This window comes from Thermobia domestica, chromosome 8, assembly GCF_964235325.1.
Source record: "Thermobia domestica chromosome 8, izTheDome1.hap1.1, whole genome shotgun sequence".
Lineage (NCBI taxonomy): Eukaryota > Metazoa > Arthropoda > Insecta > Zygentoma > Lepismatidae > Thermobia > Thermobia domestica.
In genome coordinates this window covers 23,404,566-23,422,325 of record NC_137461.1, presented here as the reverse complement: position 1 = coordinate 23,422,325, position 17,760 = coordinate 23,404,566, and the positions used below count along the sequence as shown (strand labels likewise).

Below are 17,760 nucleotides of genomic sequence, written 5' to 3'. Positions count from 1 at the left end.
TATGTCGGGATACTATGTTAACAGATTACAATATAATATTTCAGGTTGTTTAAGAAGTATTGAGTCTTTGAAGATAAAAATTGAGAATATATTTGTTGTGATTTGAAAATAACATTCTGATACCACATATGGACCATTTTGTGCAATAACTTTCTTCCATTTTTACAGTAGCATCATAACCCCGTTGCTATAGCACTAAAGTGGTTTCTGGTGAAAAAATTGTGGCATGTGGTTTTTACAGGCCTCTTTTGAAACTAACTTAATACCATTCAGGGAGTTCTGTAGAAACCGTAACAAATGATAGTTTAATGGTGTCAGGTCCGGGTTTAATGATGGATGCATTAAAATCTCCTTGCCAAGTTCTCTCAATTTCTGACGGGTCGTTAAAAATGTATGCAGTGTAGCGTTTCAGTGTGATATATGACATTCTTTCTGGTAACCAGTTCCAGTTGTTTCTTTTGAATTGCTAGGTACACTCGCGCCAATTGTCGATATTACATGTCCGAATCTATCTTTCTTCCCGGTAGCAGCAGTTCATGATACACGATACCCTTCCGCTCCCACCAAACGCACAGCATAACCTTCCTGGACGTTAATATAGACTTTGCCACAGACTTGTACTTTTTCTCACTGTACTACTCTTTTTCACACATTACTCTTTCATCATTCATGATCAACGGCTTCAGAAATGATTCGAGTTCGGTACGTTTCAATAGAAGGCAATTCAATCAAATAAATGTTTTTGAGTCAGATCGTGTGGCACCTAAACATCGAGCCTATTTTAGTAGACAGCTTTCTCCAAATGGCTTAACACCGTTTGGCAATGGGGGTTAAGGTCATTGGCTATAGCATGACTGCTTACGTGGCACTGTTGCTCGACTTTTGCCAGAGTATCATCGCATCGAAATAAAAGTGCAAAATGTAGCACAGTTCTGAAGAAAGTTCGCGCGTCTTTGTCGTGCAATTCCTTACGTCTGGTTATAAGAATTTTACCACATTTTTGCTCATTACTAGCTTCAGCTGTCACATCTACTAGCCTTAACTGTCAGCTGTCACATCTACTAGCTTCAACTATCAACTGTCACATCTACTAGTTTCAACTGTCAGCTGTCACATTTACTAGCTTCAACTATCAGCTGTTCCATCTACTAGCTTCAACTGTCAGCTGTTATATCTACTAGCTTCAACTGTCAGCTGTCACATCTACTAGCTTCAACTGTCAGCTGTCACATCTACTAGCTTCAACTGTCAGCTGTCACATCTACTAGCTTCAGCTGTCAGCTGTTATATCTACTAGCTTCAACTGTGAGCTGTCACATCTACTACCTTCAACTGTGAGCTGTCACATCTACTAGCTTTAATTGTCAGCTGTCACATTACTAGCTTCAGCTGTCAGCTGTTATATCTACTAGCTTCAACTGTGAGCTGTCACATCTACTAGCTTCAACTGTGAGCTGTCACATCTACTAGCTTCAACTGTCAGCTGTTATATCTACTAGCTTCAACTGTCAGCTGTCACATCTACTAGCTTTAATTGTCAGCTGTCACATCTACTAGCTTCAGCTGTCAGCTGTTATATCTACTAGCTTCAACTGTGAGCTGTCACATCTACTAGCTTCAACTGTCAGCTGTTATATCTACTAGCTTCAACTGTCAGCTGTCACATCTACTAGCTTTAATTGTCAGCTGTCACATTACTAGCTTCAGCTGTCAGCTGTTATATCTACTAGCTTCAACTGTGAGCTGTCACATCTACTAGCTTCAACTGTGAGCTGTCACATCTACTAGCTTCAACTGTCAGCTGTTATATCTACTAGCTTCAACTGTCAGCTGTCACATCTACTAGCTTCAACTGTCAGCTGTTATATCTACTAGCTTCAACTGTCAGCTGTCACATCTACTAGCTTTAATTGTCAGCTGTCACATGTACTAGCTTCAACTGTCAGCTGTCACATCTACTAGCTTCAACTGTCAGCTGTCACATCTACTAGCTCTAATTGTCAGCTGTCACATCTACTAGCTTCAACTGTCAGCTGTCACATCTACTAGCTTCAACTGTGAGCTGTCACATCTACTAGCTTCAACTGTGAGCTGTCACATCTACTAGCTTTAATTGTCAGCTGTCACATCTACTAGCTTCAGCTGTCACATCTACTAGCTTCAACTGCGAGTTGTCACATCTACTAGCTTCAACTGTCAGCTGTCACATGTACTAGCTTCAACTATCAGCTGTTATATCTACTAGCTTCAACCGTCAGCTGTCACATGTACTAGCTTCAACTATCAGCTGTTATATCTACTAGCTTCAACCGTCATCTGTCACATGTACTAGCTTCAACCGTCAGCTGTCACATGTACTAGCTTCAACTATCAGCTGTTATATCTACTAGCTTCAACTGTCAACTGTCACATCTACTAGCCTCAACTGTGAGCTGTCACATGACGTTAGGTCTCAACCTTTGCGACTCATACCCTGAGCTTTGAGACACTAACACCATCTTGTGCTCAAAAGGCTCAATACGTTTTAGATGACCTGATATGATAATATAATAAGATATAAAATAGAATTCACCCTTAGCCGAAAGTACATGCATAAGCATTCGACGTTAAATTAAAGATTTCATTTCATTTCATTTGACAAAAGATATAAAAAAATATATATAAATAAAATGTCAGCTTTTAACTACACAATGGTTTTGCATCTTTTCGTTTGTTTCACAATTCAGAAACACTAGAGGCACCACAATTCAATTACAATGTTGGGAAATTCACATTCAGATCCAGTGGAGGCACTACCTGAAACAGCGAAATTCTTATGTTCGTTCAGTTTTTGTTTTATAAAATGATAAAATGTATGAGGTGTTCAGTTATGGTAGAACTTAATTCTGAACGTTATTATTATATTCCTTTTTGTGTGTGTGTGTGTGTGTGTGTGTGTGTGTGTGTGTGTGTGTGTGTGTGTGTGTGTGTGTGTGTGTGTGTGTGTGTGTGTGTGTGTGTGTATATATATATATATATATATATATATATATATATGTATATATATATATATATATATATATATATATATATATATATATATATATATATATATATATATATATATATATGGATATATTCTTGTGTTAAGAAAGAATTTTTGCCAAACAAATAAACTTTCCACTTGTAGGTGATTTGGATGAAACTGAGAAAAGTAGAATGTACCGAATACTTCCGCCGTCGGAGTTTCACATGTTTACGGTGCCATTTAGTATGGAAGGAGGCACGCAAAAATCTCCTTATAAGCTTCCGTGGGATTACAGAAAGGTACATATATATTTTATTTTTTAATATATAATTTGTTTATAACATACGTAAGACATTATAATTTTATTGTAACCAACAATATTTGAAAATAATATAATCTTATTTCAAGTAATTTGTGGGTTGGAATCACAGTAACCCCAGACTACTAAGCCACTTAATTCCACAGTTGGGTTGTATTTGGATTTTTTCGTAACTTTGAGAAAGATAAGTAGGTCAACTTTCATTAATTGAACTCCCCCTAAAACTCGCGTCTTCCTGCTGGTTAAGTCTGACGTCTCTCACGCAATAATAATCTCAGGGGGTGCTTTCTCCCGGAGCTACGAAATTCTTCCCGCAAAGCATATATACGATTGTACTTAACGTTTATTGCTAGCTATTTTCGCAGTACTCAGGCTGCTTACAAATCAGGGAAATCATGAAAAAAATAAGGGAAAATGATATTTAACTTGGAAATCAAGAGAAATTGGGGATTTTGCTTAGGATTTTTTTCCCCTAAATAGTTTATTTTATTTTATTTTATTTATTTATTTATTTTTTATTTTTGAGAGAAGTAAAAACCAAGTTTAGAAGCTTTAAGAATACTTAAAACTCCTTGATTACTAGGAGTTTCTAATGATTCTAATTGAATTCCGAAGCGTAAGACCTTGCCACATGTTATTTCAGTAAAATCTCAATGCCTTGAGATGAAGTGGTGGCGTAAGGAGTCAACTTGAACTACCCACTTGCTATGACAAAATACACAAAATATGCATTTTGTTTGTTCATTTATTGAAGGTTAGTGTCCCTTTTCTGCACTGAGACCATATGAGACGTGGATCTACAGTTTAAGATGGAATACGAACCACCATAGTGCGTTGACATTTTTCAAGGGTCTTCCATTTGGGAATAGAACCTGGGACTCCGTGTACCAAAGGCGCGCGAGCTAGTCACCAGATCAGCAGGAAGGTCAAATAGTTCATTTTGTAACAATTAAAAGGATTAACAGTACTCACCACTGTGCCCTGTTTACTTTTAATGGCGCCTGTGCAATATCGACTGATGTGGTAACCATTGAGAAAGGTTTCATGTATAATCACCAGGGCCCGGATGTTGTTGACCTAAAATTTTCAAGAAAGTTACCTATAAATTGACACTAAAATTCCTGTAAAATGCCCCTAAAATTCACAAAAATTGACCTAAAACTTGCGTTTTCTTAAATGTTTATTTCGTAAAACATTGACATTTTTAAAATATCCATTGGATTTTAATTAACGTTTGTCGCTCATATTCAAAAAGTTTAGTTTCATTTAGTTGCAGTCTATTGATCATTTATGTCCGTTGATCAGTCCATTGTACGGCATTGTAAGTATTGAAAGCGGCAATTCACTCCCGAGTTGAAACTAGGAAGCACTCTTAAACAATAAAAGTTCGCAAGTGCAGACTACGTGAAAATAATAGATAAAAACCTGTTTCAAATCCTTGTACGCCTTCTAATCCATTTGTAGTTATTCACGTGATCACATCCTTTGTGGTCAACAACCCAAAACTATCTGTTTGGACACCTACCAACCCCCACCTTTCGTTACCCAATTGCAGTTTAGTTTTCATTAGCTTGCTAAGAATGCAGTTTTTCCACACCCAATAGTCAGGAAGCAAGAAAAGAGATTTTTCAATTTCGTCTTTTCCACAACTGTAAACCGTGTTCATTTAAAGATTTCCTTATGTAGAAGAAAAAGAATAAAAAGACCATAAGTGACCTAAAAGTTACCTTAAGATATTAAAAAATGACCTGAAATTTCAAAACGGCAAAAAGTGACCAAAAGTTTACCCTAAAAATATATATATTTTTAGAACCTAGAGTTGATGGATAACGTTTTTATTAGAATTTGCCTTGTCTTATACGTAACAGAAAAAAGTTGACGTGTCAACAAAATCCGGGCCCTGATAATCACTAATGAAGATTTTTCAGAAAAATTCCAATTTCAATGTATAATTGATCAGACTCAAAAATCACAAGTTTTGAGCATTTTTATCATATCTCTAATATTAAAATGTTGGGAATTTACTTAACATCCGGTCTTTATCAAGGTTTCTTGTCACATGAAACATACGCTCAGACACTCTACGTTGTACAGTCAGCGACAAAAGTTGATGAAATTACTTTCGTAAATAACTTCAGAATGGAAGGACAATTTGAGTACAGTCTTCAGTAAATTAAAAAAAATGTTAATTTTCTGTACGTTCCAACCGTACCACCGTTGTTTCCGAAATAAATTTTACCAAGCGGAAAAAAAGGGGCCGCGGTGGCTCAGAGGTAGAGCGTTCACTTCTGGTGCATGGGGTCCCTGGTTCGATCCCAGCTCCCGCCAAGTGAACTTTGCGGTGGACGAACACCGTGTGTGGGAGTTTTCTCGGGGTTCTTCCGTTTCCTTCCACTCTATTAATTTCATCATTCTATTCATTTCTCATCGTCACCGTGTCCTTTAGCCTAGCCGGCATAAACGTGGGACGTAAAACTGAAAGATTTCATTTTAAACGGAAAGAACTTTCGGTACTGACTGTACAAATTATCTAGTTATGTTCTTCCAATTTGACCGTGTGATTGATTCTTACACAAGATTTAGTGAGTTGAAAGTAAAAGATAGTGTTATTGTGCAGTTGTTATTTTGTGTGTTGTTGTGAAGCATTGAGTATTTATACTGTGATCAAAAGTATCCGGACACCCCCCAAAACATATGTTTTTCATATTAGGTGCGTTGTGCTGCCACCTACTGTCAGGTACTCATTATCAGCGTTCTCAGTAGTCAATAGACATCGTGAGAAAGCAGAATGGGGCGCTCTGCGGAACTCACGGACTTCGAACGTGGTCAGGTGATTGGGTGTCACTTGTGTCAGAAATCTGTACGCGAGATTTCCACACTCCTAAACACCCCTAGGTCCACTGTGTCTGATGTGATAGTGAAGTGGAAACGTGAAGGGACACGTACAGCAGGTCCCTTCATGGTCGAGCGGCTGCTCATAAGCCACATATCACGCAGGTAAATGCAGGGTGTCTATCGGTCACAAAAGTCACGAGTGTCACGAAATCAGAAAACGGTCATGAAAGTCACGAAAAAGTCACGAAATTTAGCTTTTGGGTCACGATTTTTTTTAAGTGTACAAATGTAAGTACAGATTAGAAAATTTTGTTCTATAAAACGTCAAAATTCACCACTAAAAATGTCTATGGTCGGCTTTAGACGCTACCAAATCGCAAGCAAAGTACGTTTCTATTGCATGGATGAAAATTCGGCCTAATTCGCACCCAATTTCGCTCTTGAAAATGTTAGGAAATTTTGTGATTTGGTAAAGAAAAGGTCACGAAAAAGTCACGAAATTTCATTTTGGAATTTTAGTAGACACCCTGTAAATGCCAAACGACGCCTCGCTTGGTGTAAGGAGCGTAAACATTCGACGATTGAACAGTGGAAAAACGTTGTGTGAAGTGACGAATCACGGTACACAATGTGGCGATCCGATGGCAGGGTGTGGGTATTGCGAATGCCCGGTAAACGTCATCTGTCAGCGTGTGTAGTGACAACAGTAAAATTCGGAGGTGGTGGTGTTATGGTGTGGTCGTGTTTTTCTTGGAGGGGGAAGCCCCTTGTTGTTTTACGTGGCTTTCTCACAGCGCAGGCCTACATTGATGTTTTAAGCACCTTCTTGCTTCCCACTGTTAAAGAGCAATTCAGGGATGGCGATGCATCTTTCAACACAATCGAGCACCTGTTCATACTGCACGGCCTGTGGCGTAGTGGTTACACAACCATAACATCCCTGTAATGGACTGGTCTGCACAGAATCCTGACTTGAATCCTATAGAACACCTTTGGGATGTTTTCGAACGCCGAATTCGTGCCAGGCCTCACCGACCTACATCGATACCTCTATTCAGTTCAGCACTCCGTGAAGAATGGGCTACCATTCCCCAAGAAAGAAACCTTCCAGCACCTGATTGAAAGTATGCCTGCAAGAGTGGAAGCTGTGGTGCGAGCGAGGTGGGCCAACACCATATGGAATTCCAGCAGTACCGATGGAGGGCGCCACGAACTTGTAAGTCATTTTCAGCCAGGTGTCCGGATACTTTTGTTCACATAGTGTATCTTATTGGAGCTTTGCATTAATTGCAGGATTAAATTTTTTAGAGAATAGAGGACTGTACAGGTTCCATATAACATGTTATCACGATTATTGTATTAGAAATCTTCGATGTAAAAAAATATGAACAAATGAAAGCAAGAAAATTTGATATGCTGTAGTTAATAGCTTCTGTATTATAGAGTATCATAGGAACGTGTATTGTTTTATGTTGAGATATATTGATATAGTTGTTCTTATTTTCTAGTCGCTTACTAGAGAGCAGAAAGCACTGACACAATGGAAAACAGCTGTGGAAAGTCATCATTTTAATTCGAATCAACTGCAGAGTTTAAATGAATTAGTCCTACAACGTTTTCAGGTACAACACTTGAGTAATCATTTATGACTAAGATTCTGAACTGTACTGTGTTGTAATTGACCTTGCAATTCTACCAGCAATTTTGTTAGATTCATAATACTCATTTCATCTTTTTGTTGAAGAACATAGTAATAGCGTACATGTGCATGTAAATAAGTTAATTTCATTTTGAGTGCGTCTGTACAAAACGGAATAGAACTCGTAATGCTCAAAATAGACAAAATATTCGGAACAAATACAACGCTTCTGTCTCAACAGTTCATAAAACAAGGCATCAAATATTTTTTACAGTTTATATAATAATATTATGCATACATGGATTTTTTTTGTTTGTTTGTTTGTTTAGATATTAACATTAAGGGTCTTCACTACAGCGAAATTAAACTACCGCTAATTTTAAAGTTTTTCTGTAATATCTTCAAAACATATAAAAAAAAATATTCGAAAGGCAGAAACGTAGTGAACTAGACAATACGATTTTGCATGTGATACCATTACCACAATTCACCTATCTGCTTTTGGTATGCCGCTATTTACAGAACCCGCAAAAAAATGCTAAATCTGTCTACAGTTGCAAATCGAAAGCAGATAGATGAGTTGTGATAACGGTATCACATGCAAAATGGTATTGTGTAGTTCACTACGTTTCTGCTTTTCGAATATTTTTATTTGTTTTGAAGATATTACAGAAAAACTCTAAAATTAGCGGTAGTTTAATTTCGCTGTAGTGGAGGCCCTTAATTATAGTCTCCTTCACCCCTTCCCTCTTTTTGGGGAGAAGAGTGGAGAGTAGCTGGGTCGAGCAGAAAATGAATTAGTGGATGTTAGAAATGGTGATTGAGAAAAGAACAATTTTAGATATTGTTGAAAAGACGAAGAAAAGCTTGTTGGGACATTGGCTGGGAAGGAACTGTATCATGGGGGACGTGCTAGAAAGTATCGTGGCAGGAAAGAGAGGAAGGGGGCGAAGACGACTACAATTAATAGATGATATCAAAACAGAAAAATCATACGTGAAGACGAAGAAGTTAGCGGAGACCGTGGAGCATGGAAACTTCTCAGCTGCGGCAAGTGACCTGCCAGTAGTGGCAGAATACCTATGATGATAATGACATGGACTTTATTACAATTACTATGTACGTGTACATTTTGTGTATATATATATATATAAAGAAGTAACTTAATCATTTTTAGAAATCCGACACTTATAACATCATTGGTGCATGCAGCCATTAGTTACAGAATGTTGATCGGTTTATGTCCGACCTATTTGGCAACGCTGCTGCCACCTGCGCGATTGTGCTAGAACCATGAAACAAGCGTCCTTATTAGTGTGGTGTCTCAACTTGCAGGTACTGAAGTGTCGTGTTGGTGCCAATGAAATGCTGCCGAAAGTGAACCCTTAATTTTTCCATGCACATTTTTCGTGCTATGAAATAGTAAAAATGGTTTAATCATTGAAATGGCAGCAGTTAGAGGTATCGTGGCGAGTCAAACACAAGTTGGCCTGTTCGAGGTTATCAGCGAATCTATTGCCTGAGGAGCTTCGTGGAATTCGTCAACAGCTCACTGTCAGCTGCGTCATTCATCGCCGTCTTTTCCTGCGGTGCGTACATAAAGGCTGGGTTTACAACTCCTCTCGTGCCACATTACTGAACTAAGACAAACTGGCCATAAATATACGAAAGACATTTAGCAGGTTCAAAATGGAAGGCTGTTGTCATATTACATGAGGGCTACATTTGTCTCATGCATAATGGTGGCATTCGGGCGATTTCGTACCATGATACCTCTAGTAGAAGACGTACTGAGTTTTACCGCCAGTGCCGAGAAAGTTTCCCGCAAGAAATCATGGTTGTCGCAGGACACTGTTACAAGGGAAAGTTGGAAGTACGTAAAGTAGACTTAAAAACATAAGGGTGAAGTTCCAAAGATCCATTATGGTCCCAATCTATCGGAAGTACATCCCTTGTTTGTACGAAACCAACAAGAACCAGGTATGGATCCACATGAATAAAGCGTCCAGCTATACCGCCAAACTATCCTTTCTCCGCTTTTATCGTGACATAGAGCAAGAAACTGGAATTTGTGTTATTCCCTTTCTTGGCATTGCTGTCAATAGCTCTGACGCTAGCCCAGTAGTTTTCTGAACATTTGGAACTGTTAAATCAATGACTACGTCGCTGTCCCAGTACATTCCCTGTCCTATATAACACCTAGAGGAAAGAATGAAATACATCGTCCGACAATTAAGTAATGAGACTCATTTTATTGTGAAGAAACAGTAAATGCAGTCCGTAAATCAATATTACGTTCGGAAAAGTAATCCCTTCTCTACAATCTGGCAACACTGCATTGTCACACGCGAAGCATGACGGGAAATACGACGCCATTACCAGCAGTCACTGACAGTGAGAGGTATTCGCAGTGATGCCAATTGAAGGGAAATTTCCCTTGGCGCAGGGAAATTTTGAGTAAATTTTGGAGAAAAGGGAAAAAGGGAAATTGCTTGTAATCTCTCAATATTGCAGGGAAATTTGAACCTCTCTTCAATCATTTATAGATTGAATATATTTACGTGTCTGATTAATATCATTAAAATTCAGTATAAATTCAACATTCTATTTGTTCCAAACATAATCCGTTGCACATATTTCACATATATTCTCAAAAGTTATCTTGCTTTGCATTCGTTAATATTTATCAACATTACACATCGATCAACATATTCAGTTAAATTCGAAACATTACAACAATGCTTATTTAAAATCTTTTATCAAAATTAATCTTCCCATTGTTGAATTAAATGCAATGCAATAAGATGAAATATTTCTCAATTAAATTATCACTCCAACTATTGTAACCGTTTGGTTTTCCCAATCAGAAGATGTTTTTCCCAACCAGAAAATTGATTGTGAAGAGGATTAATCGATGTAAGAAAAGAAAATCTACGTGTCGTGAATGTAAATATGTATGGGCGAATACTGGGTCATTAGTGTATGTGTGTTTGTGTAAGTTTACAAATTTTCTGGTGACTGTGCGCACAGAATTATTAATTCTTAAGAATTTCGCATCTCTAAACTTTGTATTGTGCTTACGAACATTCCTCGTGTACAGCCAAAGACAGTAGCAACTAGAGTTTTCTTTGTAACTGTTCGTATTCGTTTCAGTAAATATGGGAGTGTTGTTCTTAAGTAAGTACATACCAAATATATACTTAATATTTTCTTTGTACCTTAGGTTACATTAATATTAAAATCTATAATGATGTCTTTAAAAAATTAAATTTATATAATACTTATTTTATATTTTTTATGATTTATTTAGGTTGTCCGTCCTGACCGAGGTATTTATAGGGTTTTTCCTCAGTCACACTAGTCAAATGCACAGATTGCACCTTTAACATACGTCCTGGCCTACACCTTTCCATATTCTTTCCCCTCCTCTATCGCGATGCCTCAGATACCTAAACAACAAATCAAGTTCAAATTCCGCGTAAGCTCAAAGGAAAGCTGTCAGGTATCTACTTGTATGTTGTTATAAGATTGGGGTGAGGGGGTGGAAGCGAAAACGATTAAAAATACGTTTACTAAGTACTTAAACGGTTTGGATGAAGGGAAATTTTGTCCGGAAAAGGGAAATTCTGAAGCTTGTGAAGGGAAAACGGCTCTGAAGGAATTGGCATCACTGGGTATTCGTCACGCTAGCATCATGGAGCAGAGAGCGAATATCAAATTCTGCATTAAACTGGGTAAAAGTGCCACACAGACTGTTGATTTGATGCGGAGAGTATGGGATGTGGAAATAAGGAGAAACTTCGACTTCAGATGTCAAAAGTGAAGACAATGCTCCTGTGTTTCTACGACGGTAAGAGTGTCATTATGAATTTGTACCAAAAGTCACACATTGAATGCCTAGTTTTATTTAAGTGTTTTGGAGCGTTTCATGAAAAATCTTCGTGATCGGCCTGAATACTCAACCCCAGATAGCTGGTTTCTTATCCATGACAAGGCACCCGCTAACCAGGCAGTACTTGTTCAGGAATATTTGACCAAAAAACAAGTGTGTGTGCTGCAGCTCCCCCTCCCCCTCCTATTTTCCAGATATGGTGTCCTGCGACAATTTCATGTTCCCTAAACTGAAATTACCATTAAAAGAACGACTTTGTGACTGTTGAAGATATCCAAGCAGCTGTGACAACGGCATTACGGAACATATCACAGACTGAGTTGCAGAGATCGTTCTACATCTTGCGTGATCGTGCTATTCGCTGCATTGACGCAGAAGGAATGTACTTTGCATAATAAACAGGTATTATTACATTATCTTTGTTTGTTTGGTCATAATAAAATCACTCTCATTACTTAACTGCCGGAGGTGTTGAATTCTTGTGCCTGTGCTTCAACATAGTATGTTGAAATGGAAATTGGTATGTTGGCCTGGTTGTCCGATAGAACACAACCGGTGTAGTGGCACGTTTTTTCATAGGATCGGATATAATCAGATTAGCCTTCTGTAATTAATAATTAATACAGTAGACTTCCTGTTAACCGATCACCACAGAGTTGAGCCCTGGCCGGATAATAAAAAAAGGCGGTTATTGCCATCAGTGACGACTAATATTAAGTGTTGCAGCGTTGCGCAACGACCAAAGTATTTCGAGAAAAAATATTATTAGCAGTAGTAGTAAAGAACAGGAAAAAATACTTTTTAATACTCCCATATACTTTAAATGACATATTTTTTACTTCTGTAACTGTAAAGCCCATTAGTCTGTTTTATAGAGCGAAAAACAATCCGTCACAGAGTCTCTAATTTATATTGCGTTGCAGCGAGCATACAACGACCAGACTTCTTCAGCGCGGCAATTGGAGCGAATGTTAAGTCTCCTTTCCCTTATCTCAGTAGTTGTATCTTTCCCCTATCTCAAAGGCTCTGGTCGTTGCAGTGCTTCTGCAACAACGCGGCACGATTTCCAGTGAACGAGAAGGTTTTTCGCGCTAAATAATATTTCTGAATTTTATTTCACTACCAATTACAAATGGAATTTATTTTTATGCATTCATATTTTTAAATTACGGGGCTATACTGAATCAAACCAATATAATATTAAAAAAAAAAAAGTGATCTCAAAATTACAAAATAAGTAAGAAAGTATGTAATAGAGTAGAAAACAAATAGAAGTAAACACGCATTTATAAGTTAATTCTTAGCTTATTTATATATATAATGAAGGTTTCTTGTACAGCAATTTGTGAACCAGATATTAATAAGTTAATATATAGAATCTCCCCTCTGTAGATAGTATTTTAGTATATACATATTTCTTTTATAAAATAAATGTATTATTTGTACTCTCGATAACTTTCCACATAAAACTATATGGGAAGCACCACATTGAATTTAGGACTAATTAACAATGCTCAGGGGCGCAGGCACGAGGGGGTCCACCGGGTCCGGATTTCCCAAAAATTTTGAAACTCGGCTAACATTTGTAGACTCTCCTAACGAACTATACTTGTTTAACAGAGAAATGATTGATGTAGGCTAAATATTTTATTTTACGCCTCATCATATACTCTTTCTTTTCTTATAAAAATGATCGTTCTATCATTTTTTTTAAAGAAATATAGGTGACAGTAATTAACTACTTATCGTCTTTCGGGTGGAGAATAAGACAAGTTCGATATTACATAGACGTATTGGACCTCCTCAAATACTTTGGACCCCTCCCAGCAAACATTTCTGGGTGTAGAGCTGGCAATGCTGTTTGTTTGACGTTCTTTGACTTTTGACTTCTGTTACATGCTGATCCTACATCTGGCGGGTTTCCAAGTATGCTTTCCAGAACGTATCACATTAATAAGCATTATTTCACCTCGTGTGGAAGTATATTGTGTTCATTGTGCATTTCTTACAACCAAGACGGATGATTTGGAATGTAGTTTTTCTTTTACTCGCGTGTGTGGGTTGGTGTATATGTGACATTCGCAATGCATATACCTCTTTTCTGTCAGCTGTCTTTTTTGAATCAACTGTTTTGGGTTTTAGTTATAGATTTACTTGAATAGTGTGTGCTCTAATTCTGTAATTAACCTACAAATTCTGAATGAATTCTATACCATGTCTTCTGTAAATAACTTGAAAAAAAAAATGCCCAGTTTTCCACTGAAGAAAAACTTGCAATTAACGCTTAGACAAAACAAGCAAAGGGCAATTCGAAAAAATCCGGTTTAAATTCACAGGACATCTTACGGCAGCAATGTTGTTTGCCTTAGATATATTTCTACAATTTGTTTTCCTAGATATATTTTCCTAGATAAACTGTGAATAAAGTGTGTTCAATTTACATTTTTTTTAAAATAATACTAATCTTCACCACGAACTGTCTTCAGTCTCCGCTGCAGAGGAATTTGGATCACTGTCAGGGACTGGGTTTGCTAGAATGAATTGTTCGATATAATCTGGAAAAAATATTTAGTGAATTTACAAAGCTTCTGAAATTTATATTAACTGTACCTATGACGTCAGCAAAAGGAGACAGGCATTTTTCCACACCGAAAAGAAACGAATTGAATGTTCTAAGAAAGGTTATCACCATTGGTTATGCTTTCCATCGAAAAAGACCTCATAATGGGAATACCAGAGTTCAACCAGCATGTATTAGACAAATTTGCTCCAATCAAAGAAAGGAGAATGGACTTACTAATTAAATAAGGTGACTAATCGGATAAAGTGTTCTGCATTATTTTTTTATTTTTTTAAATCAAAATTTTATTTAATTTCTCATGTCACAGCATTTGCATCTAAAGTTATTATGATTAGTCAATGAGTGTAGTTTATATCTTCTGTCTCCGTTCGTTCATACTGCAACACCCGAAAACACAATCCACCGGCCGCCACTGATCATCATAAAAGGCTTACAGTACTATAATTCAATAAATTTAACTTACCAAATTCAGCAATTTTGACCACAGACTGCTTCAGTGACGCTCAGTTGAACGAAATCTATCTATATAAATGAAATTTACTATATTTGTGACTTCATAACCCTTGAACCACCCAACCGATCTTGATCAAATTTTCAACATAGATGAAGTTCTGGCCTGGAATGTTTATCATTTCACTTTGACGGTGCAGCGTACGGAAGGGAAAGGGGAGATAATAAAAATGATCGAAAATGACCAATATTAGTGCTTAAGACATAGTTTTCGGAATTGCTGAGATGAACAGTGACACTTCCGATACCATTTAAATCCAAATTCAACCCTGCAGCTTGGAGGAGGAGGAGGAAGGAGATAAATAAAAATGATCGAAAATGACCGATATCTGAGAGCGTTTCAGTATTAGTAAAAAGTGACTGACTAACTTAACATATGACTAATTTTTCTTATGTTAACCGACCGAAGCGGGTAATTGATGCTAATAGTATATTGAATAAAGCTCACTAAATTATCACACAAACTACGTACTTTTTTTTAAAGATGAGAGGTTAAGGCGTTAAGCCGACATTCGGTTAAGGAATAATCCACTGTATTTTGATGTTATTAATGTAATTCGATTGTTTTAATATGGCTGAATATCCTATTTTTCAGTCGTGGCTTTCAGAACAGGAAAAAGACGTGAGCCTTAGGCAGTTGTTATACATTGAGAAAGCTTTAGCACAACATAAAAAGAAGGGAAAGGACAAAACTCGACAGAAAGAAATAAAAGTTGATTTAGAGCCATTAGAAGTTGCTAAGCGAGTGAATGAACGAGTGTTTGAGCTTCTGTCCAGTTCCAAAGAGTTTGAAGTTATTTCTGATGGGTCCGTTTCCTCGATACCCGTCAAGGCGAAGGTTACTGTCCAATCATAATTTTTATGTTATCAAATCATTATGTTTGCTCTTCAGAACTACATGCAAAATTGTTTATTATATTTATTTCATTTTGTGTAAAATGATGTAGGAAAAAATGGATAAATTTTAAAGTTTTTGGAGAATTGCAAAATATTGCTTGTAAATATAAATTGTATCAAATCTTTGTATTTTTTTTTTTATTTTCATACTTTTTATAAAATTTTTGTAAACAAACTTACGTTGTATGTTTATTTATTTATTTTTAAATATTGCCACCCTTTCATGTCATCCATAGCAAGAAAGCAATCTAACCCGTACAGAAATGTATTTTAGAAAGGACAAACTGTATAGTACAGCGTACAATAGAAGATGGCTAAGAAAACATTTTTAGTTGGGGATCGTAACGAAGGTAGCCAAGTTTCGTCCATCAATGAACGGCACATTTGGACACTCAAGCAAAAGTTGAGGGAATGAATATTAATATAGAATGGGCCGTATATTACTCTATACAAAATACATTTCAAATTAATTATTTTTCAATACGGAACTATGAAATTACTATAAGTGTTATCGTAGGATTAAGTTGGGTTACCCAAAACAAGTGTTCAAAGAATCTTCCATCATCTTTAATCTACAGATTACTTCTTTCAAGTATAGAATTTATATTTTTGGCGCTAAGCCCGTTACGTATGATAGATGTTTCTCAGCGAGCACACTATCCAGGAAAGGAAGCAAGCAAGTTGTATGTTAGGTACCATGTAGGCATTTGCCTGGTGTGAATGAAGAAATCTCAGGGAAAACCCCACTCAGGCTGGCTGACCTGAAAAATTGTTACATCTTTTCGATTGAGTGTTCTCACCGGGAATAGGATCCGGGACCGCTTGCATCAAAGGCGAGAGCTAGCGATTACGCTAGCTGCACCACTTTTAAGCACGGAAGAGCATATTACATCATTAATATTGCTAGATGATAATTTATCAGATTCCGTAGTAATACGCTCTTTTAAAATTCTCTAAATCTGTATTTATTTATTTTAGGAAAAAAAAAAAAAAAACTTTGTCATATTCCCCAGATAGAAATGTCCATTGGGTGAGATCCGATAAATGTGCTGTCCTTTCACCTCACGTCGCGTGCCAATCCATTCATTGTAAATGTCAGTTAAGAAGTTTCCATACTGAAGAAGTGTATCCTCTTGATGCCATACGATTCCCCCCTTCCCCCCCACACACACAAATTTGTTGTAGTTGCAAATGCAGGAGTGTTTTCAAGTTCAGTCATCACCTCAGATATCAGCAATTGCTACTTTACTCAACTGAAAAACGGATAAATGCTAGTGTCAAGCGAATTTGTAAAATAAACGATACAATATAGAATGCTTCTTTCTGCTGTTATAGTTTATATAGTAATCTAAACTATTGACAAAATGGTAATTTATTTCTAAATTCTGACTATAGTTGGAATAATGTATAGTCAAGACCGTGGCTGTTAATGAAATTTTGATCGACAGTATAGTTCAGGAATGTCGAACTAGGGAAAAAGTCGAAACAGCTGATCACCGTGGGTTTAACTTTAAAAATGAGATACTGAAAGTAGACTTTTGAATAGTAAAATTTGAAGTCTTGTAGTTAAGTTTTTCATGTCCTCGAAGGACACCCCTCTATACTTTTTCCTACACTACTGATTGAGGTAATGAACTTTTCAGCATGAATATTTTCGATTAATTTTTACACCCCCTCAAACATATATAGATTTTCAAACCCCCCAAATATTTCAGTGACGCAGTTTGCGTCATAGCCCTCCCTTGTGGGCACCCCTGTAATAACTTCATTACTACTATTACTTTAAAGCCTAAGAGAAGATGGCTTGTCTGATAGGTTTGTGTATTGAGATTAGCTGTAATTTGATGTCCATTTTCAACACCCAACATTGCATTATAGGAGACGTGATTAACATTAGAATCAAACTAATACAGTTTGTAGTCGAGGCTTTGTGCTCTCACTGGGCCATTTGGCCAAGGGGAGAGGAGAAAGTAAAGATAATCGGTCTCCATCCATGATATGCCATATGGGGCACAAGTGCTGGATGCAGATGAGTCTCCACATTTATTAGACTTTGGCATAGACTTTGGAGATTCTCTTC

At 37.1% G+C, this 17,760-nt stretch overlaps 1 protein-coding gene across 3 annotated transcripts in view; it reads left to right on the top strand.

Annotated features, from left to right (window-relative positions):
* LOC145692787 (TBCC domain-containing protein 1-like) overlaps positions 1 to 15,850 on the top strand; it is a 57,349-nt gene extending 41,499 nt beyond the window's left edge. For 2 of the 3 annotated variants that reach the window (XM_081768262.1, XM_081768260.1), the window contains 3 exons: positions 3,170 to 3,306; positions 7,670 to 7,783; positions 15,379 to 15,850. In XM_081768262.1, the coding sequence (XP_081624388.1) occupies positions 3,170 to 3,306; positions 7,670 to 7,783; positions 15,379 to 15,639 (512 nt within the window). In that variant the 3' untranslated portion in view covers positions 15,640 to 15,850. The remainder of the gene's footprint in view (positions 1 to 3,169; positions 3,307 to 7,669; positions 7,784 to 15,378) is intronic. The other variant, XM_081768261.1, reaches the window with a different exon arrangement.
* The last annotated feature ends 1,910 nt before the right edge of the window (positions 15,851 to 17,760 follow it).